The following is a 19,898-nucleotide window of genomic DNA, read 5'->3' as shown; positions in this document are numbered from 1 at the left end:
CGGAGGGTTTAGTGCCACCAAGAATAGTGTGAGCCATGATAATCCCGTGCTTGTGCCCATGTTCTAATATTATTCTAGATGGACGCCAATACTGCAGTGCTGGATGTGATTGGACGGGCACCATCTTGTAACAAATGACCGAATTGTTGTGTGCCACTTTTATTTATTTGGTGCATAAAATGCTAAATAATGTTGGCCAGTTGTATTATCTGATCGATCAGTCAATCAAAACGATCGAATCTACAAACAACTGAAGAGCCAGAACTTCCCTTCTGATGGATTTCGATCAGATTCGAGTGGATGGATCAGGGTGGAAAATGATTGATCATTTTGTATTGATTGGCAGCGCTGAGAATATGATTGTATGTCGATCGATCAGATTATGGTGTAATCAGAGATGTGATCGATAATTTAGGATGATCTCCTAGCAGCAGAAATCCTCTTCCCATGTGTGTCACATCTATTGAATGATCTATAGATCAGGAGAGATCAATCAGAAAAGATATCGATCGTTTATTAAAGCATGTGTGGCCACCATAAGTGTGAATAGAGAAATTGGCGCACTTTTCTCCATTGTGCCCTCTCCGGGGGATTTTCATGACATTTCCCCTCCCCCCCCAGCACAGCTTCACTCTGCGCATCACAGAGATCACAAAAGGGGAACCGATGCCGCCAAAATGTCACTTTCCCGTCCGCACATGTGACAGCTGACAGCCCGTATCGGCCGCCGCACACACACACTGCTCCAGCGGGCGGCTCTACAGGCGGGTCACGTGCACCAGTGACGTCACCCGGCGGCGGTTGTAGTGACAGAATCAAAAGTGAAATCTGTGCTGCGATCAGCCGCAGAGCCGTGACGTCTCCGGTCCACGGGGGACACCCAGCGCCATGACGTCACCCCCCTCACATAATGCCTCCATACAGGGTGCTGATTGTTGCATTCTAGACACAATGTATTACATATGATGATCATTATTGATGGCAATCGATAATGTACCCCATAATGACCCCCCCTTTTTATTGAGGACTCTGACGCTCTCTATGATGATGACACCCCCTCTATATTAAGGAGTGTAATGATCTCTATGATGATGACCCCCTTCAATGAGGAGTGTGATGAACTCTATGATGATGACCCCCCTCAATGTGGGGTGTGATGATCTCTATGATGATGATGACCCACTCATTGAGGAGTGTGATGATCTCTATGATTATGACCCCCCCCATTGAGGAGTGTGATGATCTCTATGATGATGACCCCCCCTTCAATGAGGAGTGTGATGATCTATGATGACCCCCCTCATTGAGCAGTGTGATCTCTATGATGAAGACCCCCTTCAATGAGGAGTGTGATGATCTCAATGATGACCCCCCCCCCCCTTCAATGAGGAGTGTGATGATTCCTATGATGATGACCCACCCCCTTTAATGAGGAGTGTGATGATCTCAATGATGATGACCCCCCCCCTTCAATGAGGAGTGTGATGATCTCTATGATGATGACCCCCCTCATTGATGAGTGTGATCTCTATGATGATGACCCCCCTCATTGATGAGTGTGATCTCTATGATGATGACCCCCCCCTTCAATGAGGAGTGTGATGATCTCAATGATGATGATGACCCCCTCCTCATAGTGACAGTTGGGCTGTCAGAGGAGGCGGCAGCTGAATGTGATGATCAGTGTGCATGGCTTCCTCCTCCTGACATTGCTGACATGTGATAGAGAGATGACATGCTATTCCCGGATGATGTGTGTGTTGTAGATGACAGGTCCTCCTCCTCCCCCCTCCCCGGTGCTGTCAGTAGATGATCGGTCATCAGATTGGGAAAGTTTCCTCCGGTGAAGTTCGGTGTTGGGGGGGTGCTTGTGTGCAGCTGTCAGATCAGTCTCTCCCCCCTCCTCCTCCTGCTGGAACCGCCTCTGCAGTTTAATGATCAAACGGCTGTCTGGGAAGATGATGGAATAACAGGAAGCGGAGTGGTGAGTGTGCTCGGTGCCGGGCTCCCCCTGCCTGCAGTCTGTATGCAGTGTGTTTGGAAGGGAGAAAAGGGGGCCATCCAGAAGGGCTGATCATCATTCTCTCCTCCTCCTCCTCCTCCTCTTTCTCTGTGCTGTGTGTATGTGAGAGTCTGACAGTCCTGGGAGGGAGGAGCACACAGCCCGATCACTCAGCATTACTCATTAGTACTGCGAGGGGAAGACACTACATCTACCTCTCCCTGTCTTCACCTTGGCTGCCTCCTGAGTCTGGGATCGCACAGGGCTCAGTGTCTGGCATCACACGGGGCTCAGTGTCTGGGATCGCACAGTGTCTGGGTGGGGGATCTGATGGTGCTTCTGGGAGAAGAAGAAAACAACTTGGAGAAGTGACAGATCGGAGGATATCCCAGGACACACACCGGACATTTAACTCCTCATCATCACCCCTCACTGACGATGAAGGCTAAGAAAGGTAGGTCCGGGCTGTGTACAGGGGACGGAGGATGTCTGCACTGACAGACAGGGGAGCGGGTTGTTGTCTGTCTGTCTGGACGTTTGTTCTTCCCATGCTGCTGTCAAAGTGATCGCTCTGTGTATCCCGGGATCGGGCAGATCACCACCCCCCTGCTCAGACTTTTACCCCATTTGATCTGCATGCAAACTACTTCCAGAGCTTTGTGTAGCCTGCAAAGTGCTTTGTGTCACTTTTTCTGACTTTTTGTGTGTGATGGCCGATCTATGCCTTGTGTCTGATCTATTCCTGTAATAAAAAGTGTGTTGTGAGCACGCTATGGTGTGTGTTGGCGATGTGAGTGAGCTGCACACAAAGGACCCCCCCCCCCCTTTCCCCAGCAGCATGGCTGAGCTCCTCACTTGTGGAACAAAGAAACTTTCTGCTGCTGCTGCACGAGGGACGTCAGTGAGAGCACATGGGCTCCACTCTCTGACCACATCTACTCTCTGACCTGATCACCCATCCATCCATCCATCCCACCCAATGTCATGTTTATGTGCCACCAGCCCACAGCAGCTGGGAAAGTCTTTGTTTGGAAATCAGGCTTGCATTCCTGAGGGCAATGGGGAAATAACTTCTCAGGATGGCTGTTTTGCTGATTCTGTAAAAAATCCCCCTTTGTTAACCACTTTCCCAAGAGTTGGATGGAGTTGGAAGCCGGAGCCATGAAGTCTTGAAACTTTTTTTTTTTTTGGTTGGAGCGGAGTACATCCCCTCTGGCTGCTGGAGTTTGAATTCCTTTGTTCCTCAGAGTACCATGTGCTCCATGAGGCACTCTGACACTCTCTGTTCTAGCATGCTGGCCTATTAGTTCTTCCATATAACCACGGATGACGTGTATGAACACCGGAGATTTCTTATGACAGGACCTGTCATACTTTCCAAGTTTATTTATTTCTCATGCACCTTACACAGGGCGTAATTTTAAATCGCTTGAAAGAACTTTCAGTTGCAGTTGGTTTTCCCCATGACAATAAAGTTATTTTCCCGTCCTGTAGTCGGATGAGTGCTATGTCTTTCGGGAACACGTAGTAGGGGGGTAGATGGAACCATTCGGCAAACATATTTTTTTAGTAGCACAAGGGCCATTAAGGACTTAGGAGCCCATATGTACTAGAGTTCGGTCAGGTGGGTGTTGGGGACCCCCCACCCCCTCTGTCATCATAATCAGGACATTGATACTAAACCAAGTGAAACATAGAAGACTTTTGGTGATGCCCTCACCTTGTCTAGGTTTGTTATGTCCTAAGTGGTATCAAGCAACATACATAATGCCTGGCCAGATTTCCACAAACAACTTCTCCAAGTTCCTCTTGACACCATTTGGGCTAGAAGTGAGAACATTGATTCTAGACCAGGTGAGAAGTAGACATTTGCTTCTCATGGTGCCCTTAACAGTCTCCAGGTTTAGTATGTCCAAGTGGTACTCCCTGCCTAGCCAACATCAACACACGCTTCTCCAAAGTTTTCTACATAGACCATTTGGACTTGAAATGAGGACAGTGATTGACTTTAAACCAGATGAGAATTAGAAGGTGCTCCTCATGATGATGGTGGTGGTCCTCCACCATTCTCCAAGTTTAGAATGTCCAAGTGGTATTGAGTACAAGCACCTTCTCCACTCCATTCCTGGCCAACATCAACACACAGACTTCTCCTAATTCCTCTACACATCATTTGGACTTGAAACGAGGACAGTGATTGACTTTAGACCAGATGAGAATTAGAAGGTGCTCCTCATGGTGCGCTCACCATTCTCCAAGTTTAGAATGTCCAAGTGGTATCGGGCACAAGCACCTTCTCCACTCCATTCCTGGCCAACATCAACACACAGATTTCTCCTAATTCCTCTACACACAATTTGGACTTGAAATGAGGACTGTGATTGACTCTAGACCACCTGAGAAGTGACAACACTATTTATGGTGCCCTCACTGTTCTAGAGGTTGATATCCAGGTGGTATGGGGCAAATAGGACCTGCTTGACTTGCTGCCTGACTAGCACAAACACATTTTCTCCTAATTCCTCTTGACCCTCTTATTTTTTTCAAATGAGGACAGTGATTGACTGTAGACCAGATAAGAAGTGGAAGGTCCCCTTTATGGTGCCTTCACCATTCTCCAGGTGTTATGAGGTAACTAAGGACCTCCCTCACTTGCTGCCTGACTAGCACCAACACATTTTCTCCCAGTTCCTCTTGACCCCATTTGAATTGAGGACAGTGATTGACTGTAGATCAGAAGTGGAAGGCCCCCTTTATGGTGCCTTCACCATTCTCCAGGTGTTATGGGGTAACTAAGGACCGCCTTCACTTCCTGCCTGACTAGCATCAACTACAGATTGGTTCTCCCAACTCCTTCTGACCCCATTTGGACTAGGAGGAAGAGGTTGTTTGTTGTCTGACCCCAGTTACTTATTATGGCGTATGAGTCTTCGGGATATCATCACCTACAGATTGAATGTAAGGCCCAAGAACTGTTCTTGCACAGGGACCCTTTGACTACGTCTGTCGCTGGAGGAAATTCTAGAGCGACTAGCTGAGAAAAGAGCTGACTTTGTATGTGCCATGTGAAGGGGATTGTGTGTGCTCAGCATTGTTCAGATACTAGACAGCAGGGCACGTTGGAAGGAGAGGAACAGGGTGACAGGGAGGGGGCAGTACTGCTGACAGATCAGGATGTGAGAAAGTGCTTGCAGATGCTTGAAACTTTTTCAAGCCGTTGAAACAAAAGACTTGCCTTCCCATCCCCCTGCCATTTGGACATGTTGGGATCTTTTGTTCAGATTGTGGCGAGAGAGAGAAGTTTTATATTGCTCTTCTTTTGTGTGACACCAATCTTTTCAGTGCACTAAAGTAGATGTGGTCCTGAAGGACAATAAACTTATCTGGGCAGTTTTGGCAAATCAATCCAGTGGTGTTTGTGTTTTTTTTTTTTTTTTAAGATTGTTATAATAGATTCCATGGTAACATATGTAGGATATACTTGATGATACTACTATTCTACTCTGAAGGGGAACTTGACACATTTGTCTGCACTGGAAAGTCCCTTTAATTCCTTTATGAAACTTGTTTTCGGTTGTCAGATTGCCCAATGCATTCTGCTTTGTTTTCCAAGTGACAGATCAGTAGCATGACTAGTCAAGTCTTCATTCTCTAGCTGCTTCTTTCTTCTCTCTTTTTTTATTTATTTTTTATTGTATTTTATTTTGAATTTTCAGTTCTACTGTGTAGTAAAACCAAGTTTTCTTTGTTATTGAGCCCAACTCGGTGCTGTATCCCCTGGCAACCAAAGGATCAGCTTCCATATTTGATCATTTTCCGGGTAAAGCATGGCAATGTTTGGGTGCTGTAACTTAACTGTCTACTGCTACTTTTTGTTTTTATACCATGGTTTTTATTTATTTTTAAGAAAACATGTATATAGGTGTGTGTGTGTTATTGAATTTTTATATAAATATATATATATATATATAATACCTTATTATTTTTTTTTTTTTTTATGAAAAATTTATGTGTGTGTGTGTGTGTGTGTGTGTGTGTGTGTGTGTGTGTGTGTGTGTGTGTGTGTGTGTTTTGTTTTGTTTTTCTAATAATTAAAAAAAAAAAATCTAATAATTTAATTTTTTTTTTTTAAAAAAAAGTATAATAAAATATATATTACAAAAACAAAACCCCACACACACCTAATATAAAAGTTTTTTTATTTTTTTTTATTTAGAAACAACTTTTATATAGGTGTGTGTGTGTGTGAGGTTTTGTTTTTGTAATATATATTTTATTATACTTTTTTTTTTTTTTTTTTTTTTTTTTTTTTATGAAAAATGTATATAGGGGTGGGTGTGTGTGTGTGTGTGTGTGTGTGTGTGTGTGTGTGTTGTTTTTCTAATAAAAAAAAAAAAATCTAATAATTAAAAAAATAAAATATATATAAATTATACTTTTTTCTAAAAAAAAAAAAAGTATATTAAAATATATTACAAAACCCCACACACACCTATATAAAAGTTTTTTTTTTAATTTATTTTTTTAAGAAAAAACGTGTGGGGTTTTGTTTTTGTAATATATATTTTATTATACTTTTTTTTTTCCTCTTAATTCAAAGTCTGAGTTAAGATTTAAAGACTACACACAGAAACCCGTCTTTTATGTTTTATTTTAGTGTTGTTATACCCATGTATTCACCTTTTGTTATCAGTTTGTCTTTCCCCCTAGGGCAGTTGTGTAAATAGTTTTTTTTTTGTTCGTTAGCCTGTAGTTTCGTTAGCAAATAACGTGTGTTGTGTTCTTTCTCAGCAGCACCACGTGTTTGTTTTTTCTTTTTTCCTTCTTACCACTTCCACCCTCAGAACTGTAATATGTAGTGACATCTGTCACTGTCACCTTTTTAACTTTTGGTGTCTTAAGTTTTAAAGGTCGGTTTATAAAATCTATGCAGAAAAAACAAACCTGTGGAACTGCCTAAAGCTTTTATACAAAGACAGCTGCTGCAGGGGCTTGAAAGGAACACTTTGAAGTTTGTGGTTCTATTGCTCTCCCATGGAATCTTCTGTATGCAGAGCAATGCACCCTGTTTACCTTTTCACATGTAGAAAAATCAACTGTTGCTTTGTGGGTGGTAAAGCATTTTCCATTCAGCGTTCCAAGTAGATCAGTGTATTTGACAACTGCTTTTTGGGTTGTAGTCATGGGCACATCACTCTGACGTGTTTTGGCGTGAAGTTTTGTTGGCAGCAGGGATTGAAGGTGTTTTAAAAAATGTAGAGTATTTTTTATTTTATTCCCCCCCCCCCCCTTTTTTCTTTTTTTTTTTTTTCTCCTTTTTATACAGATTGACACCTTCCCTTTTTTTTTTTTATATATAATTTTTAACTTAAGTGTGTAGATAGATAGGGGGAAATATAATGTATTGTATTGTTGTTTTTTTAATGGTTATTATTAAAAACTTCTTTTTTTTTAAACCTGAATATATAAATTTGAGAGGTATGTGTGATTGATTATTATTTTTTAAATTGTATGTGTGTGTATATATATATGTGTGTGTGTGTGTGTGTGTGTGTGTGTATGTATATATTATACATTTTTTTTTTTTTTTTTTTTTTTTTTATATATAATATCTATTTTCTTTAAAAAAAAAAATATATATATATATATATTTTTTTTTATTTAAGAAAAAATATATTATATACATTTTTATCTTTCTATATCTTCTTTCTTTTTTTTTATAATTTTATATATATATATATATATATATATATATATATATATATATTATTATTATTATTATTATTATTATTATTATTATTATTATTATTATTATTATTATTATTATTATATATATTTTTTTTTTATTATTATACTTTTCAAACTAATGAAGGAGAATGTGTAATAATCTAGTGAAAGCCATATTTCTTTTAGATTATTATTTAATAATAATATTATTTAAGGTACTTGTATAGCGCTGCGCTTTTACATAAACATTGACCATTCACATCAGTCCCTACCCTCAGGGAGCTTACAATCTAAGGTCTCTAACTCACATTCATACATGTACTGTAAGCTCCATGAGCAGGGCCCTACTACTCCTTCTGTACTGTGCCCCTTAATATTGTAAGGCGCTGCGTAAACTGTTGGCGCTATATAAATCCTGTATAATAATAATTATGTAGCTTTCACCTTCAGACCACACTGATCGTGTACAAATTGCTGGCACCATTTTATAAATGAAGCCGCACTTTACCTTTTTTTATAAACCGGCTCTTTTGTGCTGAAAAAGTTGGCTATTCCAAGTTCTTTCAACTCGCCGTAGATAACATTAAAGACTTGTATCTGGTATAATAAGTAACAATTAAAAAGAATGACAAATGCATTTGAAGCAGAAAGCGCTTTAACTGCGCTGTTTACTTACTCACCTGATAAGAACGATGACTACTTGTGTTTTTGGTCTGGCCAGTTTCCTGTTGGGATAGACACACAGAGCCCTTGTTCTTTTCCCATGTGTTTACATATCCTGGTGCAGTTATATTGTTTGGCATGTATCCTGAGCGTTAGCCCGCGCTTTATGAAGGTCACAATAACTCCTACAAAGCAACAAGTAATCATAGCTTCATTATTAGCTTTTATCTGGGATCTGTGAAGCAAGAGAAGCAGATGGTAGTTTACGGATTCCGTTTCCTTCAACAACAAAAAGTTTTGTCTTGTAGACGCTGCAGTCTGTTTGTGTGCTCACTACTCTGCTTTATTATTACAATACACAACAACCCAGGAGGCGTTTGTGGTTCTCGAATGGATGAAATCTAGGAGTTCCAATGGAAGATTATTCATCTTGCGTTTTTTTTTTGTTTAACTGTCTAAAGTAAATTGTCACAGCCGCAAGTGTAAACGGTGAAATAAGCAGCCCTCGGGTTTCTGTTTTGCAACTGCCGTTGAGTCATCTGTCATCCTTGTGTCAGGGGAAAATAATGTACTAACAAGGTGATGTCAGTATCGGTCATAGACGCTGGAAAAGGAAATGGCTCCTTACAAAGCACTAAAACTTAATTAGGGGGGGGGGGGGGGTGTAAGCATAAGCAGTAATGGGGGGTGGAAGCATAAGCAGTAATGGGGGGTGGAAGCATAAGCAGTAATGGGGGGTGGAAGCATAAGCAGTAATGGGGGGGGGGGGCCGTGTAAGCAGCATTGGGGTCATCTACACTAGGCGCTCCTTCAGGACTGTATGGTGTTTCTGTTACTTTGAAGCCATGGCTTCTAGTGTTTAAATTGTTTTTATTATTTTTCACATAATTGGAAGAACTTTACATACTTTCTTTACAATTTTTTTTTTTTTTTTTTAAATATCAATCATTATAAAATTCACAGGTTCTTCATACATATAAAATATAAGCCATGGCTTCTGTGGTTGATTTCAGTGATAATTGAGAATTCCGGGCTCCTTCTGTGATCTAGGAGAAATTGTAGTGGTCTACGTCTTTTGTCATGTTACACCCTAGAATGGTTTGTGGTAGGTATTGAAATTAACAAAACATTTGTGGCTTTAACCATAGTTTCAATGGCCAAGACATGCGGCAAAGTACCACCGCTGAGTCACATGGCGCTGTGTGAGTGTAAAACGCTCTGTCAAAGATCTGTGACAGATTGATTCCACCACACAACTGATACAGACCTTTTAAAGAATGTGCAGTGATTGATATCTGTTTATTCAGCATTCTTTACTCCATGAATGCTGTCACAGGCTCTGAGGGCGCTACGGGCTGTGTGCATTTCAATGCCTGTTTTGGGGCCAAATTAAAGTCTACGTGTGGACATAATGCATTTTTATTTGGGTGCCATTTCGTGCCACAGCATGTACCTCCAGCTGCCTGCACACAATTCAAACTTTTTTTTCTAAAGGAAGCTTTATTATGTTAATTTGGAGCAACTCATGTGGTGGAGAGTTCTGTGCCACCACCTCGGAGTTATGGGCCTTCAGACACAGGAACAGATGGGCGAGGGCTCTGGAACACAGGAGCTGGGGGATATTTGCCTTTGGTTTTAGGAGATTTGCATTCTAGAAGAATGGATGTGCCTTGATCAGTTTCTGTAAGCTCTTTTTTTTTTTTTTTTTTTTTTTTTTTTTTGAGCAGTTTTCTCCTCCATGAACTTGCCAGTCTGTAATGTCCAAGATGGAGAACTAGGTAAAAAGTTAATAAGAACAGTCATGTATTTACTGTCTCTGGCCTGTGAAAAAAGGCCATTTAGGAAATCGTTTTGAGGCCTATACTGACTGAATAAAAATAAAGTTGACTTGAAAAGATGAACAATAACTGGATTCAATCAAATGCAGTCACTGGTCGGGTATTTAGATGGCCTATCGTGCTGCGGCTGGCCCTTGGGCACTGTTTCTCCTACTGATGCAATGCATGATTCCTCCCACTGACATCAATGACGGGGCACTATTCATTCAATTGAAATCAATGATGGGGCACTATGCCTTGTACTGAAATCAATGATGGGCACTGCTTCTCCCACTGATGCCAACAATGGGGCACTATTTTTCCCACTGATGCCAATGATGGGACATTTTCTACTTTTTCTGGCCACAGTCCGCCCCCCTCAAAGTTTGAAGGGCCGTAAACTGGCCCTTTTTTGTTTAGAAAGTTTGTAGACCCCTGGTCTTAACTAACAAAAAAAAAAATTGTGTGGTGTTTTTTTTTATTTTTTAAAGCCAAATTATTTGCTGGTTACCTACTTACTTTTTTTTTTTTTTTTTTTTACATTTTTGTGGAAATTACATTAACCCCTTTGTATTGGGTAGTGAATTGATTTTGTGATGTGTTGCTTGATCGAATTGGTTGAATTTCCACCTGTTCCCTGAGTGTTTGATCAGCTCCCTGCTCCTTTATCTGCCTCTGCCCTGGAGCTGTAGTTTGCAATGTAGGGGTGAGATTTCATACACATGTTGAAGATGAGCCTCATGAAGCCCTTACCGCAAACCTAGCTTGTGCCAAGCACTGCACACCACAATGTCTAATGCAGCCCACAGGTTATGCACTTTTCTTTCTTTCCACCACAGGTAGAAGGAAATAAATTCCCACCCTCAACACAGTCAGTGATTTCCTTCTGCCAGCAGGGAGCCTTCCCTGTCGGCAGAACACAACGATGGCTGCTATAGCCACCAGCAGTGATCACATGTACAAAATAGGACAGGCTGGTTGTACTGAAGTCACTCGATGGATTGACTTCAGTACAACCAGCCTGCCCATAGATGGAGAACTGGCTGTTATTTGATCCATCCATGGCTGGTCTAAGGGCCAAGTATAGGAACACTGTATATGTATAGTGTACACCTCATTGGAATAAATGTCAAGTTACACATTGGCCCAAAAGTACCAGATAGGAAAGTTTAATCCACTTTAGGGAATTTTTCAGCTGTGGAAAGCCATCTTATCCTCTATTTAGATTTGCAGCTGTCATTGTGCTGCACATGTGACCAGCTATGACGCCAACACTTTGAGAGCCTGAACATTTGGTTGAAACCTGTCATAAGCACACTGGCAACTGTGACGGTTATCACCAGAGGCATGCCTTAAATGTAACCGTTGGCAAACCAAGCGATGGGTATAGTTCCCCCTTAATGTTTGAGGTACTTTTCAAGACAGTTAACATTGTGTGCGTCTTTTTAGATCTAGGTCTGCTGATAGTAGTTTGCAGCCTTGTGGTAATTACACATTTTATTTATTGCTTCTAGGTTTAGTTCCTCTGTCAGGCAGTGAGACTGAGGATGATGATGGTATGGATATTCCGCTAGACCTTTCCTCCACTGCTGGCTCAGGGAAGAGGAGGCGGCGAGGAAATCTACCCAAAGAGTCGGTCCAGATTCTGCGAGACTGGCTGTATGAACATCGATACAATGCCTACCCCTCAGAACAAGAGAAGGCTCTTCTGTCCCGGCAGACTCATCTCTCTACTCTACAGGTATGTCCAAGAGATTCTTTTACACAACTCCTATGACTGCAGGGTAGAAACTTTATTGCCAAAATATTTTTAGTATATAAAAAAAAATAATTAAATATTATTATTATTATTCCCTTGGAATTCAAAGCATACTCTTACCTACAAATATATGGCCTTTCCAAAACCTGTCCCGGAGCTTAGCTATTTGCAGATCCAAAAGTGGGAGTTTTAGATGCCTTAAATATAACTGCCAGTCATGGCAACTATCTCACTGGCTTCAAGTGTCAATAGCTCACCAGCCCACAACAACCTTTCACACCTTCCTTTTGGTTCATCACTGTTGTAGACATTCTTGATGGCCAGTAGAGAGTTGTGAGAGTAGGGATGGACGAGGGCAGTGATGGTGAACATTGGCACCCCAGATGTTTTGGAACTACATTTCCCATGCTGCTCAACTACACTGCAGAGTGCATGAGCATCATGGGAAATGGTGAACCTTGGCATCTCATATGTTTCGTAACTACATTTCGCATGATGTTCATGCACTCTGCCGTGTAGTTGAGCATCATGGGAAATGTAATTCCAAAACATCTGGGGTGCCATCACTGGACTAGGGCAACTCCTAATTATGTTAGGAAGTGCATATTGGAGCTCTTGAGAACATGTCTAAATCCAGCCATAGATCGACTTGGGTACAACCAGCATGCCAGATTTTTCATGTGATTGCCAGTGGCTATTGCCACTAACAATAATCACTGTGTGTTCTCCTGGCTCGTTGTGCGCCCCCCGCTGGGAGAACACGATAGCTCCATGTAAAGGGAAAGAAAATCGCACCATCTATGGCCAGCTTAAGGCACAGCACTCTTCTATGAATGTTGGTGTGGGCGCATAAGTTAAATATTTTGTATCTTTTCTGCAATTTTCAACAAGTGCCTTTTCAACAAGGACAGTTCTTTTAAAAACTTGTGAATGGGTTCTAATAGCACAATGTTGTACATATGTTGTGCCTGCATTCTATTACTTGTGCCAGATTAGAAAGTCAAGAATCTTGTGTTCTGAATGGTTGGCTGAAACCGCAATGACGCGGAAATGACAGTTTAGAAAGTTGTTAAAAATCATTCTTTCATTCCATATCCTTCCTAAATCATTGGAGGTGTTCAGGCCGTGTCAGTCATTCTGTCTTATGCTGATAAATCCGAAAATGTTAGTTGAACACAGATGTAGTTGACATGGAACAGCTGGTATGACAGTGATACAGCTTGCTGAAATCTGGCATAAAGGAAATGTTTAGCTTGCGGTAAAAATGAATATGACTTATAGCAGAACATAGTAATTGGTGCTGTTTTCTGATCTTGAAGGCATACAGCTTCTGTCATTTAAAAATTCTAGGCAACTTTTTATTAGAAAAGTGAAAAAAATTAATACTTGCACTTGTCCAAAATGTCTAATCATTGTGGAATTGTGTTGCTTGTCCCTATCACACAGACAGAAGCTGTATATCCCCATATTTGTGTTTTTAAAGTAAATCTATTAAAAAAAAAAAAAAAAAAAAAAGTTTTACTTGCCAGCTCTGTGCAATTTGTATTGCACAGAGTGGCCCTATATCTCCCCTTTCTAGAGTCCCCTGGTGGTACTCTCGGCTCCTCCTCTTCTCTTTGTGACACCAAAGGGAACCACTTGCTATAGTGGCACACCTGCCATCTTGGGCTGTGTGTCCATAGACGCACACAGCCCAGCTCGGCCCTCCCCCTGCTCCCTCACTGACAAGCAGCAGGAGACAATGGCTTCTGCTCTTGTCTCTATGTCTGTGAGGGCAGAGGGTGAGAACCAGCACTGCTGCAGACTGGCACAGTGCTAGATTGATTCGGGACCCTTTTTTTTTTTTTGGAATGCATCAAGATAAAAAAAAAAATCTCTAATTGCCACCCTGGCCTTTGTTGTCTGTATTTGTGTCATTGCCGCGTTACCAGCCATCTCATTAAAGTGAATGGGACTGTGGGTGAGTCAACAGCGGGTCAGAAGGAGCCACTGTGGGACAGAGATGAGTTACTCTGTACGTGGCACTCTGTACACAACGTTCCCCCCCCCCCCCCCCCCACTGTTAGTTCAATTTGGCCATACCCACTGTTCGATGTGGTTCAGCGGGAGGGAGGGTGTGGTTAAGTTCCTGCACCAATTCCACAAGAAAAAAGCCCCGGATAAAATTTTATATAGTCTTACAGATACAACGGGCCCTTTTGAGGACCACCATAATACTGATGTGGCCCACAATTAAATAGTTTGACACCCATGATTTAGGAAGACCATGTCCATTTCCCTGTAACAATGCCACTGTTATTAATATTTGTCTACAGTTAGACTACTGCCTGTCTGAAATCATCCTTATAAAATTCACCAAGTCCAAAGTGTTTTAAATATTATTATACACATGCTGAGCCTGTCCGGTCAACAAGGCAGTCGGCCTCCGTTTCTGGCTCATGTGATCAGGAAATTGTATTTTGGTTGATGGGGGCATTTAAAAAAAAAAAGAGGAAACTTTGGCTATATTACTGCACACAAACACAAAGGAATCCTCCACCCAGAAAGTATAGAGGCTGCCCATTGCTGACCTCTCTTTTTGAAATTACTAGTTGTCTGACTATTAGTACATTTCATAGATTTCAGCAGTGGAAAAGCGAGATATCTATCAACCTATCTATCTCTCATGTTATGCCCATGTTCAGGGTGTAACATGTTACAAACTGATTAGCTCCCGCACCTCCCTGATCCTCACTGTGACAGCTATCGAGGGTCTTCTCCCTCCCCGCTAGCTGTCACAATAAAAAAACATGACTGAGCGGGGCTCTGTCCACCCGTCCGCATCACTCATTGGCGGGGGGTCTGTGCATGAAAAACTACAAGGTCCAGCAGCCTTTGCGGCTGTCGAGTTTTAATTTTCAATGAACTACCACGGCACTGAGGATCACCAGGGTAGTACAATCTGACAGGAAGAATGAATGAATCTGCTTACCCGTATGAGTAAGCAGATACTCTGGCAGATCTGCTGGAGACTGACATGGCACCAGTGATCTGCCGATCGCTGGTGCAATGCTTTACAGGCTCCAAGTGATTTTTTTTTTTTCTGCAAAAAGTGAACTTGCCCTTTTTAAGCTTCTTAGAGAAGTCTGTTAATGCATTTTCTCTTTACATAGTGCAAGGTGGGAAAAAAATCCTCTGTGTTGACCATTTTAACCTCCCCCAGAAAATTAGCTATACCATTAGTTCACACTACAGCGACTTGGGATCCGACTTGTGTCGCACGACATGATAAATTCCATTGAAGTGAATGAGAGCCATCTTAATGTGCACTACTGAAGTCGCTCCGACTTCAGGAAAGGTTCCTATACTACTTCAAGGCGACTTCTAGGCAACTTGTACCCAGAGATTTCGGATCTCTTAACTGAAGTAACTTTACAAGAAGAGAAAATGGTTTACTCAGGAAAACCTCTCCCTCCCACAGAGCTGACTATTCGGTAATTGGCCACAGCCAAAGTCGCCTGTCGCGTTGTAAGTTGCTCCAAGTCACGCTGAAGTCGCCTTGCAAAGTCGCGCTGTAAGGCGGGTTGCCCCTGTGTGTTCTAACGAGCTGGTTCCTACCATCGATATGGTTCCGACGGAAAACTCAGAGCGGGAACAGCTGGTCATCAGCTGTAGATGTGCTCGCTCCCGATGGCTGATTATACACTATAGTACACGCCACTCTACACAGCAAGGGGCGGATGCGATATTGACCAGTGTTTTTTTGATTGGTTATCCACGCCGCGGATAACCAATCAAAAAAGCACTGCTCAATATCGCATCCGCCCCTTGCTGTGTAGAGCGCCGTGTATAAGCAGGCATCGGGAGCGAGCACGTCTAAGCTGACAATCAGCTGTTGTGCCTCGGAGATTTCCGTGGCCTCCTACTGCACCTGCGCAGTCGAGGCAGGAACCGTATCGATGTAGGAACCAGCTCGACAAGACACCGGCACTTAATAATATTTTTATTATTATTTACCGGCACTTAATAATGTTTTTATTATATATATATATATATATATATATAATATCTATCATTTTTTTTTTTTCTCTCATCCATGCTTTTCTGAACTGTTATGGTATACATTTTGGGGATCTTGTCAGTCTGGAACCTGCATGATTTCCAGAGCTTTGGATAGAATGGTGAAGTTTTGGCCTGCTTGTCAAGGTTTTATTGCGGTCTGCTGGGGAAATTCACCCCTCCTATCTGTCCTGGTGACCACCGTTCACTGCATGTGTCCTAATGTAAACCAGGTTTTCTTCATAATGTTGCTTCATAAAAACATTTTTGAAATATTTTGTTGGAAGCCCAGTAATTAAGAGAAGCTTGTGGGTTGTTTCTTCGTTTGGCTTTGTGTTGGTGGTCCCGAGACGAGGTGACGTTGCAGAGTAATGGTTAACGCTGTGCACCTTGGAATGAGGTCATTGAAGACATGCCTGGTAGCACAGTAAGTTCAGCAGTCTAGTGAGTCACTGTACTCTCTGCTAGAAGACAAACAGCATCTTGTTTCAAAGGAAAATTTCCCACCATTTGCCTAAGGTATGGGAAATGACATGCAAGGAACAGTTTAAAATAAAAGCATTCAGCCGCTTCATAAATGTATCTGTCCTCAGGCTTTATTAGGTAGGGCTTCTTCTGTGTATTTTGACAACTGGCCCTTTGTGTCAGTGCTGGCTGCTGTTTCACACGTTTGATTCAACAGATGTGACTGTAGTTGTAAGACTTCCTTCTTTCCCCAGCCCCCCCCCCCTTTTTTTTTTTACAATTTTTTTTTTTTTTTTTTTTGTATAATTTTTTTCCACGCTTATAAAAGATGATGCTGGAGAGTCCTACATCGACAAAAATCTCACACTGCTTGCATACACTGATAACACATCTTGATGTTATACACATTGTGAGTCACCTTCTGTCAAAACGTTTAGAAAATAAAATGTACAGTGTACATGGAGTTTGATATGTTTGCTACATGATCTTGTTGTTATTATTATACATGATTTATATAGCGCCGACAGTTTACGCATCGCTTTACAGTACAACTACAATACTTTTTAAAATGGTTGGGATATTATATGAGTGATAGAGATGTACGCAAATTATTGAACATGAAGTACTTGCCATAAAAAAAGAGGTTTGCTGCTGTTAATAACTTTACAGCTGATTTAAAAAAAAATTGTATATTTGAACTAAATGATGTAAGTTTTACAAAGATTCACAACTTGACCTCCCAGGCATTTTCTGACGCTTCTCTTTTTTTTTTTTTTTTTTTTTTCTCTTTTCTCTATCTCTTACGTAGTATTTGCACAGTAGTTTTTAAAATACATTTTTTGAAAAAATACTTTATTAAAATGTATTTAAGCAGGCCATACACGGTCGAATTTTGAACAAATTTTCTTTTCAAAATCAGAAAACTCGTGTTTTTTTTTTTTTTCGTGATCAGATGATGCCTCCATTGATTTTCGAAATTTGGCCGACCAAGCCTTCATGTTGCTACAGAAAATAATTTAAGTGGCCGGGAATATTCTTTTTTTCTCTGGGAGTTTTCTTTTCTTGCACATGGCCATTTTTTTTTTTTCTACAACATTTCTCGCACAATTCTCCCATCATTGATTAGAAAATCGTTAGTTTTTCCAACATGTCCGATTCCTCAAATCTGATTGCCGCACAAAAATCGGCTGTTGCTGCAGCCCACTAACGGTGCAAAATTTGTGCGAAAATTCTTTGGTTACTATGCACAGCTGCACTAAATTATGTGTGCACCAGTTTTAGTAACGCTCTTTCTCCTTTTTGAGGTTTTCAAATTCTTGTGTGGGGGGGTTTATATATATATATATATAATTTTTTTTTCTCCAAATAAAAATTCCCTTAAGTGAGTTATACATATTAGAATTTTTTTTTTTTGTGATTTATGTGTAAGCATTAGCCAATCTTTAATGTAAGTTACACTTCTTCCTATGCATAGTTAGTTTTTTTGTACATGGGTGTAACTGGGAATGCTCCTAAAAATCCAGATGCTTTATGTAATGCAAATTCCTACTCCATCTCAGGATTTCAGTAGGGTTGGGCAGCATTTCATCCTTTGATGCTTCACGAGATGCTTAGGCTGCTTGTCATTGTTCAGAACAGCTGATGATCCAAAGTTATTTTTCCAGTACTTAATAACTTTTATATTGTCTAAAGTGCAAAAAACAACACATTAATGGCTTTTTGACTTTTTGTGTTTTGCAGGTCTGTAACTGGTTCATCAATGCACGGCGTAGGCTTTTGCCTGATATGTTAAGAAAAGATGGCAAGGATCCGAATCAGTTCACCATTTCTCGAAAAGGGGCCAAAATCACTGATGTGATCCAGATGGACTCTCCTACAGGGACAAAGCCTTACATTCCCACTATAGATGAAAACTCTTTTTGCATCAGTTCAACGGGATCTAACCAGAACTCAGGGAAGTTACTGGCCTCTCAACTGTCTTCTCAGCAGTCTCTTCTGGCTCGCCCCTCAGTCATCTGTCATACCACTGTAACATCACTAAACGATGCTCCTTTCAACTTCACCCATGTGTTGAATGCTGGACAGATCCCAGACCAGCAGCAGTCCGAGGCAAACAACCTAACAGAGACCTCACTTGTATGCCACGAAGACACTATTAAATTAGGACAAAATTCAAGCCCACAAAGCGGACTTTTCAACACTCCTCCACCTACCCCACCAGATCACAATCAGGATTTCAGTGGCTTCCAGTTATTGGTTGATGTTGCCCTCAAACGAGCAGCAGAGATGGAGTTGCAGTCGAAACTCTTGACCTAACTTCCCCCCACTTGTAAAGTGTTCAGAACATTTCCTTTTGAACTGCTCAAGTTGATATGTTGATATCAAAGACCTTTTTGCATTTTTTTTTTATAAATATATATTCGTGTTATTTGCACACGGGATTGTCAAAAGTGAAGCTTTCTTGACAAAAAGTCTTACCCCTTTCAATTGAAGACTTCTTTTTTTTTTTTTTTCTTTCTTAGCCCCCTAAAAACATAAACTGTGACCTACAGCTTTTGACTTTTTTGTTAAGATTCTCTGTAGCTGTTTCTAAAGGATGTTGAGTTTCAAAACTTTTTTCATGGGCTCATTCAAACTTTCAATAACTTAAACTCAGGGGTGAAGGAGAGCTAATAGCAAGTATTTTGTTTGTGTGATTGTATATATTATACAGTTACACCTACTTCGACTATATACTGTATTTTCATTCCAATGTTTCTATAGGATAGAGCTACTGTAGAAACAGGCGTTATGTTTCTTGGTAGATTTTGCTGAAATGTGAGATACTTCCCAAGATTGTGACTTTTTTTATGACATTTTTTGGTACCTTTTTCAGACTGTGCAATATTAAAGGAAAAACAAACCCCAGACATTTTATCATTCCAGAGCAGCAGATCATGCTCACATACTGTCTACCACATTTTCGTTTTTTCCATTTTTTTTTTTTCAGTATATTATAAAATATTTTGTTTAAAGTTAATGTAAAAAATTTGTTTTTGTTACTTGGGAATGGCATTAGAATACCATGTAACTGGATACTGTTCCCTTTTTGGACTATTAACTGCAATGTAAAGAATTTTTCTTTGACATGTATTTTTTTGTATGTTTCTTTTGTAATATAGAAATAACAAAGACATTTTTCGTGTGTTTGTTTATATGAATGAAAAAAGTGTTATTTTGGTGTTTTCTATAGAGGGCTGCAATGTTCATGCATTGAAACTATTGTGCATACCATTCCATCTGGGTCAATCAACTAAATGTTCCGTTTGTTTATCCCTGGAACTCCCAAAATAAGATTTCCTACAGCTTTAGTTCAACTAAGTCATTCATATTTGAAGCATCTATTACTGTAAATGCTTGAATACGTTTTAGGTGGACGGGCTCTTTT

The 19,898-nt window shown here is 40.7% G+C and overlaps 1 protein-coding gene across 2 annotated transcripts; it reads left to right on the top strand.

Moving 5' to 3' along the window:
* The first annotated feature begins 2,017 nt into the window (after positions 1–2,017).
* Positions 2,018–19,603, top strand: TGIF1 (TGFB induced factor homeobox 1). 2 transcript variants are annotated; one of them, XM_040354022.1, is made up of 3 exons: positions 2,018–2,456; positions 11,724–11,950; positions 18,212–19,603. In XM_040354022.1, the coding sequence occupies exons 1-3, from the start codon at positions 2,441–2,443 to the stop codon at positions 18,785–18,787; spliced, it is 819 nt and encodes a 272-aa protein (XP_040209956.1). In that variant the 5' UTR covers positions 2,018–2,440; the 3' UTR covers positions 18,788–19,603. The 2 variants fall into 2 exon arrangements, with proteins under 2 accessions (XP_040209956.1, XP_040209955.1); XM_040354021.1 differs by lacking the exon at positions 2,018–2,456 and adding an exon at positions 3,201–4,960.
* Positions 19,604–19,898: the final 295 nt, after the last annotated feature.

Source organism: Rana temporaria, chromosome 5 (assembly GCF_905171775.1).
Source record: "Rana temporaria chromosome 5, aRanTem1.1, whole genome shotgun sequence".
In the NCBI taxonomy this organism is placed as follows: Eukaryota; Metazoa; Chordata; class Amphibia; order Anura; family Ranidae; genus Rana; species Rana temporaria.
Note: the sequence above shows the minus strand (reverse complement) of the source record. Positions and strands in the feature narration are given on the sequence as shown.